Source organism: Camarhynchus parvulus, chromosome 5, assembly GCF_901933205.1.
Source record: "Camarhynchus parvulus chromosome 5, STF_HiC, whole genome shotgun sequence".
In the NCBI taxonomy this organism is placed as follows: domain Eukaryota; kingdom Metazoa; phylum Chordata; class Aves; order Passeriformes; family Thraupidae; genus Camarhynchus; species Camarhynchus parvulus.
The window spans coordinates 27,870,896-27,890,066 of NC_044575.1; the positions used below are offsets into that span (position 1 = coordinate 27,870,896).

Below are 19,171 nucleotides of genomic sequence, written 5' to 3' on the forward strand. Positions count from 1 at the left end.
TGGCACCAGCATTTACTGCAGAGGTGTTAGAATGGGATGGTCAATAGCAAATCTTTTTTATTCACAATCTCTGCATCAAGGTGTTCTCTAATTGCAATGTGGTGGCAATGTCTTCCAATGGAAAATTGTGGAAAAATAATTTCTCTTACATTAGGTTTAGGTTTAGCTGAGTCTGTTTTGCCCATGACAGTATTTGGTGAGTGATCTCTCCTGGACCGTAACTCACAAACTTTTGATACATTTTCTCCCCTATCCAGTTGCAGAGCAGAGTGACAGAGCAGCTTTGGTGGGTGCCTAGCTTCTAGCCAGGGTCAGCCTACTACACCTAGAATTGGGCTTTTTTTCCTGTTGGAAATACAGTGACTTAAACCCTTCAATTTCTAATAACTATTCTCTGCATATGTTATTGGCAAGAATGACACTAAGCAGCAAAGTGGGCAGTACCCTAAAATGCAAAGTAGCACAGTGAAAATCTGTTGGAGGGAGGAGTCCATGCCAGAAAAGCCAGGCTTGCCTCTATCTCCATGCCCATCAGATGCACAGGGCAAACACTCTTTGGAGGAAACGTACATGGGACAGTCCTTCCTAGAGGAAGCAATAACTGCCCTTAGCCTTCTCTTACATCAGCTCCATTCACAAAAGTAAGAGACCATTGCAAGAGGAAGGGAAGGGCAGATATAGAAAACAGAAGCTTGTAGACTTTTTCCACCCATATCTGTATTTGCAGTTTTTTTAGGAAAAGCTTGAATACCTCTTCCACAGTTAATTTATTTTATGCATTTCCGCACAAAGTAGTCTAGTTCACAGAAAGCAAAAACATGCTGATAATTCCTTTTCAACCTCAGAGATCCATTTAAGTAAAGGACATTGACAGAAATGAGAGACACCCTGTTGTCACATTCCTCTTCATCACTGCATTTGGTTTTATGCTAAACTGCAAGTGTAACAAAAAATACTTGGAAGAAAAAATACTTACCATTCCTTAGTCAGCTCTCGTTCTGAGCTTTTCTGTTATTGGACATTACCAGTAACCTGGATAAGCAGTATTTTTATTTTTTTTTAAGTTTGAGCAACTGATTTGGAAAAAATTCCTGAATACTTCTTAAATTACAAGGAGGAAGGTTTTGCCCTTTAAAGGCTCTTTGGATAGAAGTAAATAGCTGATATCCACTTTTTATGTTAGAATAGGCTGCTCTGCTTTTGCAAGACTCCAGGAGACACGACTATGGCTTGTTATTTATTTAGGATGGCACTATACACTGAAATGAAGCAGTGAACAGAATGTAATTAGCATGACCGGCTTTAAAGATTGAGAAACCAACCCCAAACTGCTGAAGACACTCACAGAACAACTAGAAAGGTGAATAATTCTCAAGTTATAGAAAATAGGAAGAGACCTGGTGTTTAAAAAAGACCAGTGCAATAATAAGTTTCTTATTGCTCTCATGAATGCTTCTGCACCAAGTAATTACAGAATTGCTTTTCAGATTTAAAGCAGCAACCTGGAAGCCAACAATGGGGGAAAATTAGAAGTGGATCTGAGCCACAGCACTTGATCCAAATCATTACTTGAAATTCGGCAGAACACAGGATGTTTCAGGTTCAGGGGGATTCTTTCACATTCATGTATGTGCAAAGAACACAGCAGCAATTACAATTTGTCAAATACATTCTTCTTAAAGAGAATTCTGCAGCAGCTTTTGTATGAAGTTAGCCATTAAGCTACTGGAGAGTATTAAACAAACCCTTCAGTTCAAAGCTATTGTTTAAGATAATCTCAGTAAAATGGCTCAATGGATTACACAATCATTTCCTTACTGGATTACTAAAGCCAAATTGTCACTAAGTCCACACTGTAGCAGCACCCAGCGCAGTATTAAGGGCTTTGCAAATAGAGAGAAGTATAATTACTCCCCTGTAGTTCAAGGAAGTACAGTTCTTTCATCACACATACAAGAAAAAAATGCAATAGACAAGAGCCCTGTAATTACATTCACCATATTTCAAAAATCAAAAGCCAGAGATATTTCTGATTGTTTTTTAAAGGTCATGAAATAGTCACATAAAAGACAAAAATTGCACTTCATTAAAAACACCATGCTCACTTCCTAGCCGCCAGCTTCTTACTCTGAAACTACCAATTTTTTTTCTTAAACTGGAGAATTCTCAGCAAGTCTCAGTGTTCCAAATTAGCTTACGTCAAGTTTCACTGCTGTTCCCTCTCAGCAGAAAAACCACCCTAATACTTGCCTGCTCTTATTTGATTTTTCCTCTCACTCAATACTCCGTTTGTCACACTGAACATTTGTTCCACTGGCCTGTTTGCTCCTCACAAACAAGGCATAAGTTCTATTTTACATACCTGAAAGATTTGAAAAAACATTTTGTATTCCTTAAATAAAAATTTCAACACAGAACAAAACCCTTAACTATTCCAGAGGCCTAAGGTCTCCTGTGATACTATATGAGAAGTACATAATACTGTTACTTTGGGTACAAAGGCAATGAAGTATGTTCACTGGGTACAGTCTCTTTCTTCAAAGAGCTGTTAAATTCCAAACTTTCAGAAGAGGCATGCGACTGCAATAGTTCCTTATGCACAGCATGTCACAGAGATTAAAGAGATCAAGTGTTCCTTCCTAATCCCTCTAGATAGCAATGTTCCAGATCAGAACTCATGTAATTCAGAATCACATCCCTTGGTTGCAGAATATTTTCAGAGCCTTGAGAAGGAGTTCACTGCATACTTCTCTTCCAAGTTTTACAGCCCAGCATGAATACCCACTTCCTTTTTCCAAGACCACTGTCTACAGACAGTATCACTCACAAGAATACCTCCCCATGGGATATTTTAAAGCTATAAAATTCCTCCAGTAAGTGTCCTTTTCCTAGCGTACACTTGCAAAAGTTAAGCAGATTTTTCTGGCTCAATTGTTGTCAACTTTAAAATGGTATTTTTATCTTTCCACAGGACAAGAGTGAAACAGGCAGGTCTAAATAAGATTCCCTAAGGCATTTTCACATTAAGGTATCTTGGATACAAACCAGAATTCCACTTCCTCTACTACTGTCAGAAGCTCATAAGCAAGAACTGTTTTTATTGCACTTGACTGACATTGACTTGAAACAGGGACAATTACTTGCACATCCTGATCTACTACTAGTGCTGGGCAAGAAGTCTTTATGCTCTCACTAGAATACCCTTCCCCATGTCTTATCCTTGCAAAACATCCAGCAAGCATCCACATCTGCAATGACTGCAATGTACACTGGGGTTGAGGGAGAAGGAGGACACCTGTGTTAAAGTGACCATTTTACTCTGAGTGACAAGCACTATGGCCACGAGCAACTTAGATTACATCAGGAGAAAAGTAAACTCCTCGACATAAAAAAGGATTATTACTATGGAAAAATGTGAAGTAACTGCCTGTTGCTGTGAATCACCACTCTCAACTCAAGCCACCCAATGGAAGCTGTAGAAAGGAGAAAGGTTAGGAGATAAAAGGGATGTACTGAAGATTGATGTTGCTGGGGAAGTACATAGGTCTTGGTCTGCTAATCTGATGATGCAGGTACTCAGATGACTTGCCTAGTGAGTATATTTTTCCTGGGTAGGAGATGTGACGTGGGAGGCTAATGTTGTGTTCTGACTGGATTCTATGAGGCAATCTGTAAACATTTCTTCCATTTTGAAGAGCACAGGTGTTTATGGAGTCAATCATCCAGGCTGTATACAAAATCTAATCTTTTTTGAAAGTCTATAGCTTGAACATCAATGGTTCCCAGACTTGAGTCAGACTGATAGAATAAGCAGATGACAATTCTAAGTGCATAGCTCTGCTCTGGGAAGAGGCAGCCTTCTTCCAGTGTCAAGCGGCTCCTTCACTTACCATCACCTGGTTTTGGATGAGTCATTAGAGAGCACAGCTGGGGCTAAATAGGCAACTTAGAGCACAGAGAGCCAGGACAATGAATGAACTCTCAGCAGGTCCTGTTCAATGCAGCAAAGTCCACCTTCAGCAAACCTGTCAAGCCTACAGCAAGAGAGAAGAGTTTTCCTAGGCTCCAGTACTCCTGAGGGACTCAAGTCATACATACTCATTCCTGCAGCTTTAGTAACTCTGGGCAGACAAACAAAGAGCAGCCAGGTCAATTAGGTTCCATGCATCCATGCAGCTCCTGAATCTTGAAGATGCAGTTTTGACTTTGACATTTCTATGTATTACCCCCAGATCTAGGATATTTTAAAGTATTAAAAAAAAAAAAGAAAAAAAGAAGAAGAAAAAAGACAACAAAACTTGTGTGCTGTGTTTGCACTACATGGGGTCTTAGACAAAAATACATGTCCCTTCTAGTATTGCAGGGGAGGAGCAATTTATTGCCTTAACCACAATCCTTCCCTACATCAAATGAAACAATTTCAGCAAGTCATAATTAATTTAATAGTCTATGTAACTTCTATGTACAGACATATATTGCCAACATAAGTGCAGAAAGTTAGCATTCATGCAAAGAAAATTCTTTCAATCTGGCCAATCAAGCTAAGTTTTTGCAAGCAGCTGAAATAGAAATACACCAGTGCAGATAGACCTCCCTGCCAAGTTTTCACACTCCTGTCCATAGAATTATTTAAGTTGAAAAAGACCTCTAAGATCATCAAGTCCAATCACTTCTATGCATGGAGATCCCACATCTGTTACAAAAAAAACCCCCAGCTTTTTAAACCAAATCAGCAAAAGCCACGTTCTCACTCTTTATTGCTTTAAGAAACAGCAGCAATGTGCTGCCTTTGGATATAACAAACCCCAAACACTTGAACATGGACAAGTGAAGTAAAATTTTGCTTAGAAAGGGGAAAATATGCCTAAGTGCTAAACATTCAAGGGCTCTGTGGGGCTTAATGGGCTCCTGAGTGCAAAGGTTGACTTGTACTGTCACTGCAGTAATTTTTCTCTTCCTACATCAACTGTTCTGTATGCCATATGGATGTGGGCAGTCTTTACTTCAGCACTGCATTCCAGATATCAACCAGATAGGATAAGGAGCCTTTCCCTGTGCCTTCTGGAAGGCATTAGTTCCCCTCACTTCCTTCTCACATCTCCCTTGCAGGTGCATCAACATGAAAAAAGCCACTTGAAGCCCCAAGGACTTTGTGGTCCAATGTACTCAGTGTTTGTTTGGCAGCACAATTCTTCGCCCTGCAAGAAAGCCTATCCCATGCACAGACAGCTGGAAGTAACTCTGACCCCTGTGACACAATTCAAAGCCTCCTCTGTTTGGCTTTTTGATTCCTGATTGACACACTCACTGCCAGGCAGAGATAAATGCTGCTGGGAGGACAATGTTGATCTGCTCGACTATTCTTGTGAAGGACTTTTTCAGAATAATAAACAAAAACCACTGGTGTGCTTAAGTGTCTGAATAGAACTGGAGGTAGACAGAGAGGGGAGCGGAGTGCTTTACAGAGGCTGGCAAGTCGACTGAAGAGTTAATTGTCTGGGTGTACAATGAGTTTATTCTGACCACAAACAAAGAGCTCCCTCTTCCTGGGTCTGGTCCTTCAAAAGCAAACGTGTCAAAAGCAGTCTGGAGCAGCACTCATTAATAGCAATGCTCTAGTCTCTGGGGTTCAGTGGCTTTAAAACTATTGAATCTTGAGATTCAGACAGAATCTCTCTAAAATCCAAAGTCCTTATTTACTGCCTAAGTTCTAAAGGCAGTTCTACAGTAATTAGCCAAAAGAAACCTCCCCTCTAACCTCTCATTCTTTACAGCCTTTAAACAGCTTCTTTTGAAAAATAAGGACATAGCAAGGTATTACCCTTCAAACATAATGCTGTAGACACCCTCCCCAACATGAGATCCAGTTTTATATTATTTCAATTATGTGTCATGTAAAAGTGACCCTTAATGTCTCATACTTGGAAAGATACAAAATCCCAGCCCACATCTGGACCCACATTTCAGAGCTTGCACTATAATAGGTCAAACCAACACAATGTCCAAAACCACCCCCTGCCTCTGGGAAAGTTCAGATCCAGATTCAGATTTGAACTTTGCAGATTGAACCAAGCCCTTAAGGTAATTACCACTTAAAATACCTGATTCCTTTCTGTAAGCTGTGCAAATCTTTCTGGGAAGAAAAAACATCTTCCTAGTACTGCTGCATGGAAGACAAGGCAGTTGAAAACTGAGCCATTACACTTTACCATTTTGATGGCAAAACTCCTAGGGATTTTGGTGTCAATGCAGAGATGCTGCATGTTATTTGAACCAGTGAATAAAGATATAAAGATCAGAGAATTAAGCTGAGCTGTTAGTGAACTTTCTTGTCATGTAAATTTGCTTCACTACTTGTGAGCAGTTGTTGTTTTAACACACTTACAGAAATGTAGCATTCCAAAGAACATTTTTCTCAAGTGTATGGGTATGCTTCCAAGCAGAAGACAAACCACCTGAAGATTATTAAAGCCATTATTTAAGAGCACTCACCTAATTCAAACTTGAGACTCACCCTCTGCTCTCCCCTTTCTAAAGCTAAAACCCCCAATATAGTGCAATCAACTAATTTAGGAGGACAGGAGGGAGCCAAAAGTTTGTGTGATCTCTCTTTTGTTCTACTGAGTAATAAGTGAGGGATTCAAAACCTCAAAACCTGTGAAATAAGATTTCTTGGCTTGCCACCAGTTTCTCTCCAAATTGTAAACAGTAAACCACAGTCTTTACCAATTTTGCAGGCTTGGACTTTTGGACAAGAAGCAGCAGTACCTCACAGGTAGCCTGAGTACAGATGTAACTCAGAATAAGGAACCTGTACACAGTCCTGTTATTTAGAGCCAGAATTCTCAGTTCATTTCTGGGCCAAACTCCAACACAGAGATGATCTTCTCTATAAGAGCAATTTGCACATAAGATATGGGATAAAGAAGTATACGATCAGATTTTAGTTCGGTTATCAGAGCATTTCTGAGGTCAAATGCAAGGAAGCTTAAATGGAGAAGACCTGTCACTGCGCATAGATTTACCTTACTGCAGTTTTCAGACTTCACAGCCAAACTCCTTCCCAAAAGGCAAAATAGGTCTCTTCAAAGATTTGGAAGTAATAGGAAAAATAAATGCCCAAGGCCAGATTGGAACCTTATCTGTTAAAAAGGTGAAGTAGGTAATAAAGGTCAGGTTACTTTTGAGACCATCTTCAGTTTAGATTTGCCGAAAAAGCTTTCTTTTTGACCAATGTGGAATCAGTGTCAAGCTGTGAAGACATTGTCCCCACTGTGCCCTCCCCCACTTTCAGAGGCTTATTATTCTCACTCTTCTGTAACAATCCCAGCAGCAGTTTTATTCCTTAAGCAAACAGAAATCATCCTGTGACTTAGAAATACATGTTCTTGTCATCAGCTCTGACCTATAGAACCAAGCCTCCAGCTATGTCACTGTCTCAAAGAGTGACAGCTAGGTTGCCAGTGATTTTAATTGTCTTGATTTAAGTAAAAAACCTCAAGTTCACTTCCAGAGTGGCTCAAATTGCCAGGAAAGCAGGAAAAAAAAAAAAAAGAAAAAAAAAGAACCTGCATATCCATTCAAAGGCTCTTGAGGGAGCTGCTAAGATACAAGTAATTTTTCTTAATCTACCATTTCCACTCTATCACATTCAAGCCCTTCTTCTTTTGAGCTTAGTCCCTCCCCTCCATCATAGTTAAAGTACTGCAATTCTTTGGAAGAAGGGACTATTTCCCTGGTATTGCTGCATTTTTCTACCCAACTGCCGTTCTGGCTACTTTACTGAGTTAAAAACCAAAACGTTCTCTTTTCTTTTTTCAATTGCTGTATAAGCTACACAATACTTTTACCTTGAAAGATAACCATGTTCCCAATCCCATGGTTTCAAAAGTCATTCTTTTACTTTGTTCATATATCTTCTGAAATAAGCTATGCAGCTGCAGGAACAACACTAAAATTCCTCCTTGGACTAGAGACCTCTAGCCCCACTGAACAGCTTACCTAGAAATGCTACATGTAAGTGCCACACACTGACTTGTATGTTTATTTCACAATAATAATGAAAAATGAATAATTAAGATGATTTCAGGACAATAGTATCTAGCAGCAGACTAGCTATGAGCCCATCCTCACCGGCAATGTAAGAATGTTTAAAACACTCTAGTTTAACTGCTTGTTGAGAAAGGAGAAGGGGAACAAAGCTCAGAGTCCCAGCTCAGCTTCCCGGCTCTGCTTCCGTCATCTGGTAAGTTTTCAGACAGGATCTCAGCCTGCCTGTCATTGCAGACTGATGTTTCACAGCTGCTAGCAATGTTCTGCACTGCTAAAGAAATGAATCTCGACCACCATGGAAAGTGGCTCTTCTCCTTATGAACCAGCAGCAATTTCACTATGTAAAAAATCAGCTAGGACAACACCTGGGAAGGCTATTGGAATGCCTTCAAAACTAGAAATCACATACAGGCTGCAGAAAGAGGCTCCCAATGGGAGCAAAGAATATTTTTCATTCAGCTGTGTACTTAGCTGTCCTTCAAGAGTCTAATGCCATCCCCTACTGAGACACATACCTGAGGGGAAATGGAGACACAGCTAAAGGAATTAGGGGGACTAAATGGTTTCTTGGTATGGTCATAACACATAGCACTAAAAACTACCTATTATCAAAAAACATGACTACCTAATACATTTGCTGAGGAATGATGACATATTTACCAAGTACCAATGGCAGCTGGCTGTAGGGATGGCAGTCAGTTTCAAAGCAGAGTCCCCAAGGCTCATTTTGACCAGTAGACACCTTTACAAGTCAAATGGCATAGAAAAGCTTTGTGTGGTAAATACAACCCAGCAATTATACAGCTGTAAATCCAGCACTTCCTCTTTTTTTCTACAGAAAAGGATCAAGGTAATGAAGATGAGGGGAAGAACTGAAATAACCTTATTCTTCAGGGACATTAACAATTGAAAGGAAATAAGCTGTAATAAACACTAAATAAAGAAGAATTAGGCTCTATATTTGTGTAATAAAAACTGCATCCAAATGCATATCAATATAGGCTACAACAAAATTACTTGGAAAAGCTATTGCCAATCCATAGAAGGGATGCTAGGCCATGTTGTTCCAAGAAGGAGTACTATCTGTATTAATGAACTGAGAAAAGGGAAGCGAGTTAGAGCAGGCAACGCAATACATGGCTGCTCCACAGACCTGGCACAAAGCTTCACAGGGAAACTGGAGAGAAGAGGCAAAACACAGAGAAACAGACTACCAATATTATACAGGCTGGGTAAATCGCAGTCAGCAAAAGCTGGACTAGTTAGGAGTGTTTGTTGGGGGCTTTTTTTTTTTTAATCCAAAGCAGAAACACCTCTAAAGCGCCAGCATTACTTATGCTGTAGAGTGAGTGATGAGATCAAGAAATCAGCAACAGCTAGCACTGAGAATGTTTAAAAATAGATTGAAGGAGAGGAAGTAGAGGAATAGATGCTTAATGTTTTTATAGCTTCTTACTTGGTAGAAGAACTCTTTTATATCTCACCCTGTAAACACTAGAAGTATTATAGATACTGCAGAATTTTAAGCTGCAGTATCTTAATATTGAACCATCTTCCATTTGGCTCACTGCCTTGAGTGACATTTGAAATAAAACAGTGAGCAAAAAAGTTTCCACACAAAGAAATATTTTGCTTAAGGCACCATATCTCATAGCAAGATTTTTAGCACTTGACATTGCCCCAAACTTTGAGCAAAGTTTGCAAAAAGCTCTATAGCACTGTCAATAGCTGCCTGATCACTGCTGTCAAAAGCAACAACCACCTTACAATCATTTAGTTTAGCCTCTCTGGTTTTATTCTACCTACAAAATATCTTTTTTTTTTCTTTTTTTCCAGGAGCCACTGCTTTGATGTGAAGTTCTCTGTTTCCATACAGCCCAACAGACACCCTCTCCTCAACTACCTCCCCTGAAAGGCTGCTCAAAGTCCACAATCAACTACCACCTTGTCATTTCTAGGCTCGGCAAGAGCCCAGATACCTGCAGCTGTGGAAAAGGGAGCACATCTGAAATGCCGACAAGAACACTGTGATTCTCATCAAGTCAAAAAAATTAACAATTGTTATGCAAGCTTTATATAGTAATAACAAGATCCCTAGCTTTGGAAACATTTCTGAAGCTACCTGGTAACATAATATACTGTGAGCTGGGGCAAGGAATGGTGTGGTTGCAGTACCACTCTTTCTTCTTTCTCTCCCCAGTATCACTCACATTCCCTTTCACTCCTCTCCTTCTAGCTCTGGTCTCTTCAAGGTAAAGACTCTATAAATTCTCCCACATCTTCAAGGCCTGTAAGTGGGGGGTTGGAGACAGCAGCAGCAAATTTGCCAGATCAATGGCCATTTGAAATTCAGACATATGGCTGAAGCCCTACAGCTGCATGTGTTAATTACCACACGTGTCCCCTGTAAAGCAGTCTGTTAAACACAAAAAGAAAACAGAAGAGAAAAAAGCCTTTCCAAGGGATTAAGTAAATAGTCTAAATTTTTGACCCTGCTCCCCCAGACACATGCCTGTGTATAAGCTGCCTTCCTTTCTCCCAACACCTGCATACTGAGGAAGCACAAGACCCCGGCCACCTCTAGCCATGTGCAGCCAACCTATCTCAGAGTGTGCTTTCCCCCTTCCAGCTCCTCATTTCCAGCCTCTTCTCTCACCAGCCCCTCTCCCTTTCTCCTTTAGAGGACTCATTCCTGGCTGACAACCAGACTAGCCTTGGGCTTACAATACGCCTTTTCATTTCCTGACAGGCAAAGAGAATGGATACCTCACTGTTATATTTGTATTGCATGTGTGAAAATTAAGAAAAAGGAGGGGAGGGGGAATATATGTTTTTCCACTGCTTGTTTCCACAGGTATTTTTCCTCCCTGAATCGTTAAAGAGGAGCGTCAGAGCTTTAGTGAGTGAGCACAACTTTGCTCTCTAACTACACAGCCCCAGTTTTTTCACACCAGAATCTGAGTACTGTCTAAAGGAGGTTTTCTATTTGATTATGACGCCAAAGGAACAGTTCTTCTCTGTGAGGGAAGGAATGGAGAACAGAGGGAATCAGATACAGTAACAATACAGCTGGAAGGACCTCCAAAGGACCTAAGCTGCTTCAGAAGGAAATGTGTATGTACAGAATAAAGCATCTCAGTGTGCACAGGGTATAAATGACAACACCCTCTCAACATTGAAATATTTTTATTTTAAAGGTGAAGGTCAATCCTGAAGTTACAAACTGCCAGACATCTATGGATGTATTGTTCAAAATGAACCAGAGACAGCTGATTTTAAAATAATCTCATTTAATGGCATATTTGTGGGAAGCTGAACAGTTGAGATGAAACCTGTCAAGTCCTTACACAAATTGCTTTGCTGCAGCACCTGAAGGTCCCATCAGAAACTGAGCACCAAGCTGAGCACAGGAACATGTAATAAAAGACACGGACACTGCCTAGAAAAATTCAGTCTGTGGGGAAGACTTCTCCCATCCTTAGCCTTTATCAAAGCATTTTGCAGTACAGCTCCCTTGCTGTCAACACAGAAGAAAAGTCCAGATGAGCACACAGAGGAAAGCTATTATTCCAGATAGATCTGTTGTAAAGAAGCTTTAATTGCCCTAGGTGCCATCCCAGGAACTTGAACAAACATTGGGGTTGTCTCTACAGCTTCTCCCTACCTTATTTAAGGGCACACATGGTCTGCATGCATTCAAGATTTCCCATCACAATTTCATAGTTTATTTCTCTTATAGAGAGACTTTGACAGAGCTCAGGGGGCAAAGGAGTTGAAAGAAAAGTATTTCCAGCCCCTTGACCAAACACCTGCACCACGACAAAACACATTTCCTGGTGCATTACTCTGATTTGAAAGAAAACAACACTAACATTCAGATGTCTAGATTGTATAAAGCATGAGAAGAATAATGTCAACAGCTCTTTAAAAAGAGAAAAGGTTTTGAGCCTACATAAAGTATTTTAGCAACAAAACCAACTGACAGACCCCAAATTTATTCCATTTCTCTGCAAGCTGTAATGATCAGACACCAGAAATCCATGTATAGCACATAAACAGTTAATAATACCTTAACAGATGTTGTTTAATCAATTGCTAGTCTACTTATTAGATCTACTCACCAGGCTGCTCAATACTATGACTTAATAATTTAAAAACCTTTATAGCTGTTCTTAAGACATTACAGACAGGACTTGTCTGTAGATTGCTATAATAACACTTGTAAACTACAATTTTATTAAGTCATATTATATAGACTAAGCTACTGATTGGAACTGCTACTTTCTAGATGAAAGCAGAATTCTTGCATTGTATCAAACAAAATACACTTTAAAACAGAATCTGCCTTCTTTTATATTTGCCAATGAAACTTTTTTCAGTCTCAAATTTGATACATATGTTCTAAGGCCCACAAAAAAGTCTTGATGAAAACTAAACAATTTCAGACAAGGCAGCAATGTGGGGAACCAAAAGGATTGTTTTTCATTCTACTGTTTATGTAACAAATTTGAAGTTTTACTTCTAGACTTTAATATTTCAAAAATCTGTTTGCTTCATGTTATATATCTAAGTGCTTTTTAGAACATTGCTCTGCTCTGGAAAAGTTATCCAATATACACAGTATTGTAAAATTACATTCCTCTGTTCTCAAAAAATTGATCACAATACCCATTTAAAGGCTGGGTTCTTGCTATCTAATAAAATCTGTTATGTTGGTAAACTATAGTCTACCATACCTGTGAAATCGACTTGCTTTCTACAGTTACATTTAACTGGAACTTAAATAATTTTGTAGATGATACACAGTATAGAGACAGCAATAAGAACCAGGGAGAATTCTCACTATTTACAAGCTGGCAAACCTGCTGATTAAGTTAAGAGTATTTTTTACAGAACTATTCTTGTAATAGGGAAGCAAACTTCAATTCCACTGCTAAGCTTGCTTGGAAATAAAAATATGAGCTAAGCAAAATCTTATGTGCTACAAATTCCATCTACAGAAATTTTGCTCACAGCTCACTTGAGGTATTGCAGGACTGTTTTTTTTTTTTTTTACACTAACCCCATAACTTCTCAGTCAACTGAGCTTTTATCCTAGTTTCACAAAAAGCAGCACATATTCATGTTTCTCCCATAGATTGTTTCCTAACTCCCTGATTTTAACAGGGTAGACTGAGAAACTGTCACCATCAATGTGTGGTAGAACAAATCAAGCTTTTGCTCATCTGAAGGACCTGCAGCACTCGTGCAGCACACACATGTAGCAAATTGGTTGCTTTCAGGAAGCAGACTTAATACATATGCATAGTACAGTCTGACTTTCCACTGAGCTACACCACACACCCAGCTCTATCCACAAGCATCAAATTGTTTGTGCACATTTTCAGCACATGTGTATCTTTTACCCATAAAAGACCTGAAAAACACATCAGACCTGGTCTAGGAACATTACATGATGAAGTTAAACAGTTCAGAAAATGATAATTGCATGAAAATTCTCCATCTGGATTTCTAAATTAGTATATAGTTTTTATTTAAATATATACCCTAAACATAAGGGATCCAGATGAATTGTTTGGGTAGCTCTGCAGACTTGCTACCTGCTAATGTTCTGCAAGAAATGAAACATAAGATGGTGTTCACCAGCTAGAACCATCACTTGACTTCATACTGCCTCAATAAACTTGTATTTACTTCATCTTACTGATGAAGGCCACACAATATTCTTCTGCTGTATTCTCCACTAACTGCTAAAGACACCAAAGCATTTTCTCAGTGTTTACGAGGCTGAAGACGCAGTTGAAGCTCAATTTGTGTAACAGCACAGTTGTGTTTCAATACATAGCACTGGGTTGAATCCAGAAAGATCTGGAGAAGGTGAAGACCAAAGTCCCAGTCTGATGTTTTAATCACATTTCAATTTCATGGTTTTTGTCAAGGTATTATCTGTCTTCTGTGAGACATTCGAGCCCCTGTGGAGGCCGTGTGCTCCTCTCCCTCGAAGCTGAGGGCAGGTGAATTAGGGCCAGCTGCACCTGACTTCTTACCACCAGCAGGCAAAGCTTCCAGGTCCCCAGGTACAAGCAGCTCCATTTATTTTCATCAGCACAAGCCCCCTTTGCTTGGGTTTGCCTGAGGAGAGTGTTTGCCCTTTACCGCTCAGCCTAATTACTGACTCACACTAATGGCTCATTACTGATTCAAATTGCTCAGTCTCTTGGCTGCCTAACTGGGCCATTAGCATTTTCTTGAGGTAAAACTCTTGGAAAAAGGCACAAAAAAAGCCACAGAATGGGCCAACTTGCCCACAATTGCAGCCCAGGATTTTCCTGCCAACAAAGCCTGCCTTTAAACTAATTTCTGACAGTTAAACCCACAAAAAGGAACCCAATTCTACATGTTTAATTGGCAGGAATTTCAAGTTGCTCATCTTAGGTTTCTCAGGAGGAATTTCAAGTTGCTCATCTTAGGTTTCTCAAACCGTTTCAGTGTTTTCTTGTATGCTGCAAAACTCACTGAGAAAAAGCTTTTTGCAGCTCCATACAAGAGTCATGTCTACACATAAGATAGTAAGGGTAGAACAAGTTCAGCCAGGGCTTTGCTTTCTGCAGGTCCATCAGAGCTTACATTTCAGCAACAACTGTTCAGGCAATTGCAGATGCTATTGTCAGCTTTCGCAATAGGGAAACAAGACAAGTTAAAACAGGCCTGGAACATTTTTGCACTGCAAAAGACTATAAAAGAAAAAGGGAGTTCATACCACTCAAGACTCTTCATGACTGACACTGAAAGGTACTCCAACCCAAATTTACCCTGCAGATGCATCACCTTTAAATCCCAGGTTACTGGGATCCATCCTTTTCCACTTCCTTCATTCAGTTGGTTTGAAAATGGTATCATACAGTGTCCAGAACTGTAAACTACCTCTAATGAACCAGTGTCCCCACTTCAATATATTTCCTCTTCACTCACTTTTAATTCACTGTTTCCAGTTTTAAGAAGGAAGACCAGGTGAATTTACAGAGCAAAGCAGTTACATGGCTGTTTTTTACATCCCTCTGATTCCTAACCAGACTACTTTTAAAACCTTCTTGGTGACTGTAAAGACACTGCTCCTGATAGCAATATGCTAAATCTGAGCTAAAGCCCCAACACTTTCCAGATAAAGAAAAGAAAACTTTATTTTGTTCCATGTTTACTTCTTTTGTCTCAAAGTATGGCACAATATCCCTGTGGCTGGAAAGGAATGCTCTGCATTCTTTAGGCAGGGAAGAAATCCAGTAAGGTTGGCTGCAAGGATGCCTTTCACTGGTTCTTAAAACATTAACAACATCCTAGCGGGAGAGACTGGGGAGATCCAGACCTCCGGAGGACAGCATGCATTTTCCTAGTGTCTCTGGACCATCAAACTAAGCAGCAACTGGAGCAAATTAATGCAGGAAGCTCCTTATGAGAAAGGACTGTACAAAGAGCAAAAGAAATCTGCAGGTTCTGGATATCCTAATCTCACAGAAGAGCAATTACATTTCTTGGGAACTTGTTCTTCACTTATGGGAAAAATTCAGCACAAAAAGGACATTGGTAAGTGTCTGAGCTGCAACGTCACAAAGCAAGCATGCCCTGGAGGGTCTGGGTTTCTATTCCACCTCATGCAAACACACCTCCATCTCCCCAGGCCCAGGTCTGCTCTGCCTTCCAGCAACTGAACACTTCTCAGACACAGAACAAATCAATATGGCCTATTTTAAAGTTTTAGGTTTGGTGCCAATTTAATTTGATTTAAATTACCTTATGGGGCAAATTGTACGACTAACTGGCATGGCATCACACAGCAATAGCAGCAATGTAAATATGGATAACCAGAGCACAGAATTTTGAAAGGAGAAGTATCTCTTGCCAGCATGCTTGCTTGTTCTCTGCAGAAAGTGCCAAAGAACCACTTTCTGGAAGTACATGCCAAGCCACATGAACATGAAGCCATCTTGTTTTCTTCTCATCAGTAATGAGAGAGCCTGTGAGTGGAATCATGTGTTACCTCGTATCTTCTGGTACTCCAACATACCTACTGAGCCCCAGAAATTAGAGCTCAACAGGAAGGAAAAGAGGGCAAAATATCTGGAGAAAGAGTTATTACCAATAACCAGCCTTTTTCTCCTTCCAACATTAATTTGCTTCTTCTAAAGGAGAGCTAATATGCTAGTGAAGTCTTCATTTATTACCCAGCAGCACAAGCCTACCCATCTACACTGTTTCTAAGGCAGAGCAGCCTCCACTCTTTTGCCCTGAAGACTTGAAAGGCACAAAGCTCATATTTTACATTCCTGTATGAATGAGAAAAAAGAAATCACTTTTGAAAGTCTTAGCTATTCTTTGTCTTCCTCAGAGTACCTATTCTGTGCCAGATATGCTCTTTGACTATAAGACCCTCACTCAGGGATGGAGACAGGGAGGAGTCTGCTGTGCAATGGGAAAATTCCAAAAGCTCCCAAATCAGATGGCAGTTGCCCAAAGAGGTATCAGAAGTTTCCAGGCTGCGCCACCCAGTTCCTGCTGGACCTCTCTTCCTCCTGCCCTTTTTGTCACCTTGCAAAGGGCAATCTTTGCAACAAGTGTCTGAACACTCAGCTAGAACAAATGGTTATGTTCATGCTGGCTTGCCATCAGAGAAGCCAGACATGCAGCAAGCACCTTGCTTCAAGAAAGCCAAGCTGTTCTTGATTCCAGCTTCTTTCCAAAAGGACCTGATACTGGAATTTTTAATCAAGGTAACTTAAGGCAAGAAAAAAAAACTGATAAGAAGGACAAATTCATTTTTAGATTAGTCATTTTCACCACAAGATGAAAAAGTAATGCTATGTCCATCAAACTTTAAATCAAATTATTACAGCTTCTAACAGCCCTCTTGATTTTAAAAGACCCATTAAATAGCTTTTCATAAGTATTTTTCTAATGTGATGGAATAGGGCCAGACTTGCTTATGTGTGGGTTTCTAGCAGATATGAACAGATTCAGAACTGCAGGAGACAGAAAGTTTACATGACTGCTTGAAGCATTCTGGCCCAAAGGGAAACGTTTCCCCTTTGACAGCTACTGCACAGGACGTTTCTGCAGCCACATGACCAAGCATACCATCCTTGAAACAGGATGCCACAGGCAGCACCAAGGAGAATCAATTTATATTACAAATTTTAAATTAGCTCATACCATTTACAGTTTTCTTTTTGCATGTTCCAACCCCTGAGTTAATAAAGGGAGTGTGGAAGAAAAAACAAGTTCAGATGTTTTCCCCTTGTGCTCCTGTTTCTACTGAAATCCAATGTCAGCTGCTTTCAATTCTAGAACAGACCAGGACTACCCAGGTAAAAAGTCTACAAATAACTCCAAAATAATGCACATTTCAAGAGCTATTTGATTTGCTTGTACTTCAAGCTAGACTGGCAATGATTGCATTAACAGAATTATAACCATGTGTTCAGGTGCCAATTACACATTAATGCATAATTACACGTTTAAAGAGACATATCTTTACCTAAAATAAGAAACAGGCTTCAGTATTCAGTCTCGGCTAAGTAGTTTTCCTCGCATATTTCTTCTCCTTACCTTAAGCTATTATATACAAGCAATAGACTGCAGAGCAGGTATGCTCAAAATACATCTCTACTCTGAGCAGAGCAATCAAATCCCCATTAAGTGCTTTCAGGACCTCATTGACATTCCCAGCATGGAAGATGTCCCTCAAAGTACTGGTATCAAAGTCAGTGTTTTCCTTCATTCTGAAGTGTCAGGAATAACTGGTTTACAGAGTTAGCACTAAAAATCCTGCTTTGCTTATCAAAACAGGAACTTCTCCCAGGAAAGAGCATTCATCCTCACCAGCAGAAGTGAGGATGCATTCAGCACAGTTTTCCTGGAGTATGGAGACAAACTCAAAAGTTGACTCTCACCTGGGGCTAGAAGGGAAAAAGGCTGAAAATTAGGGTGTGGAAAAGGCCTAAAGATATATTTTAGTGCTCCTCCATGTATACTTCAGTGGTCAACCCTCCCAAAACTATTGCAGCAAAGGCAAACCAGAGGACACAGGGAAGAGCTCTGAATACTCACAGGAGAAGAACAATGACCCATCTAATGCCTTGCTCAGGAAGGGCAAGGACTGAAGACAGGAGTGTAAAGAAGAAGAGTCAATGCCTGTGAGGTTTCCAAGCACTGTTAAGGTTTAACCCAGCACTGCTCCAGCTGGCCAGAGGGTTTTGTGCACTGTTAAAAAACCCCAACTTTCAATGCATACAAAGCCACAACCATGACATTGGCACTCCTGTTTCCCAGAATACAGATCATACTGACAGCCTTCCTGATCTCTAAGGATTTTACTGAGAAATGCTCAGTATGTTACTTCAAGGTGAACAAGAAGAGGTTATTCTGGACCAGCTACTCCTTTGGGAAGCTCAGCTTTCTTGTACTTTAACTCAACTGAGAAGCACAGAGCAGAGAACACTCTTTTCTACTCCACAGGGAGCAGAACAGTCATCTTACCCCTCCTCCTGAAGGGGAGCTCTAGCGGCACATCCACCCCTGCACCCTGGAGCTGGTTAGGAACCCGTGTTCTGAGCTATCTTAAGGGACTTGGCTGGGCAGCTGCTGCTACAAAAGTTGGTGAAGCACAGGACTCCACTCACCTTTCCTTCCCGAATTACCCTGGCTTGATGGTTTATCAGTTACAGAACCTAGAGGGGAGAAAGAAAAAGAAGAAAACATATCCATTTAGATGCTGCACAGTCACACAAAGCATATGATGTCACAATAATACACTCTATATCTCAACCCATAAAGCATCTATTTTACCTGTCAACAGCTCCATTTAAGACTCAGAGAGCCTGTGGCTTCAACCAAATTGAAAAGTATAAGCAAGTTTTATGCATTAAGACATTAAATTGGGATAAGGGTAAACAAGAAATCTTTAGTAGCTGGATCTAGTGATTTGAAAGACCTCAACAGAGCATCATGCTAGTAAGAAACCTGGAATAAATCCAAGGGCAAGAATGAAAGATCAGTAAGAGTCACTTTCATTTGCAAATGTCAGGAAGAACAAATCAAAAGCAGATGGGGAGAGTGTGCAGGGAAT

General features: G+C 40.2%; 1 protein-coding gene across 5 annotated transcripts in view; it reads right to left on the minus strand.

Moving 5' to 3' along the window:
* Window positions 1-19,171, minus strand: part of SMOC1 (SPARC related modular calcium binding 1) — a 128,103-nt gene that overhangs the window by 48,236 nt on the left and 60,696 nt on the right. For all 5 annotated transcript variants that reach the window (XM_030949937.1, XM_030949939.1, XM_030949935.1 and 2 more), the window contains exon 5: window positions 18,726-18,773. In XM_030949937.1, coding sequence (XP_030805797.1) covers window positions 18,726-18,773 — 48 coding nt within the window. The remainder of the gene's footprint in view (window positions 1-18,725; window positions 18,774-19,171) is intronic.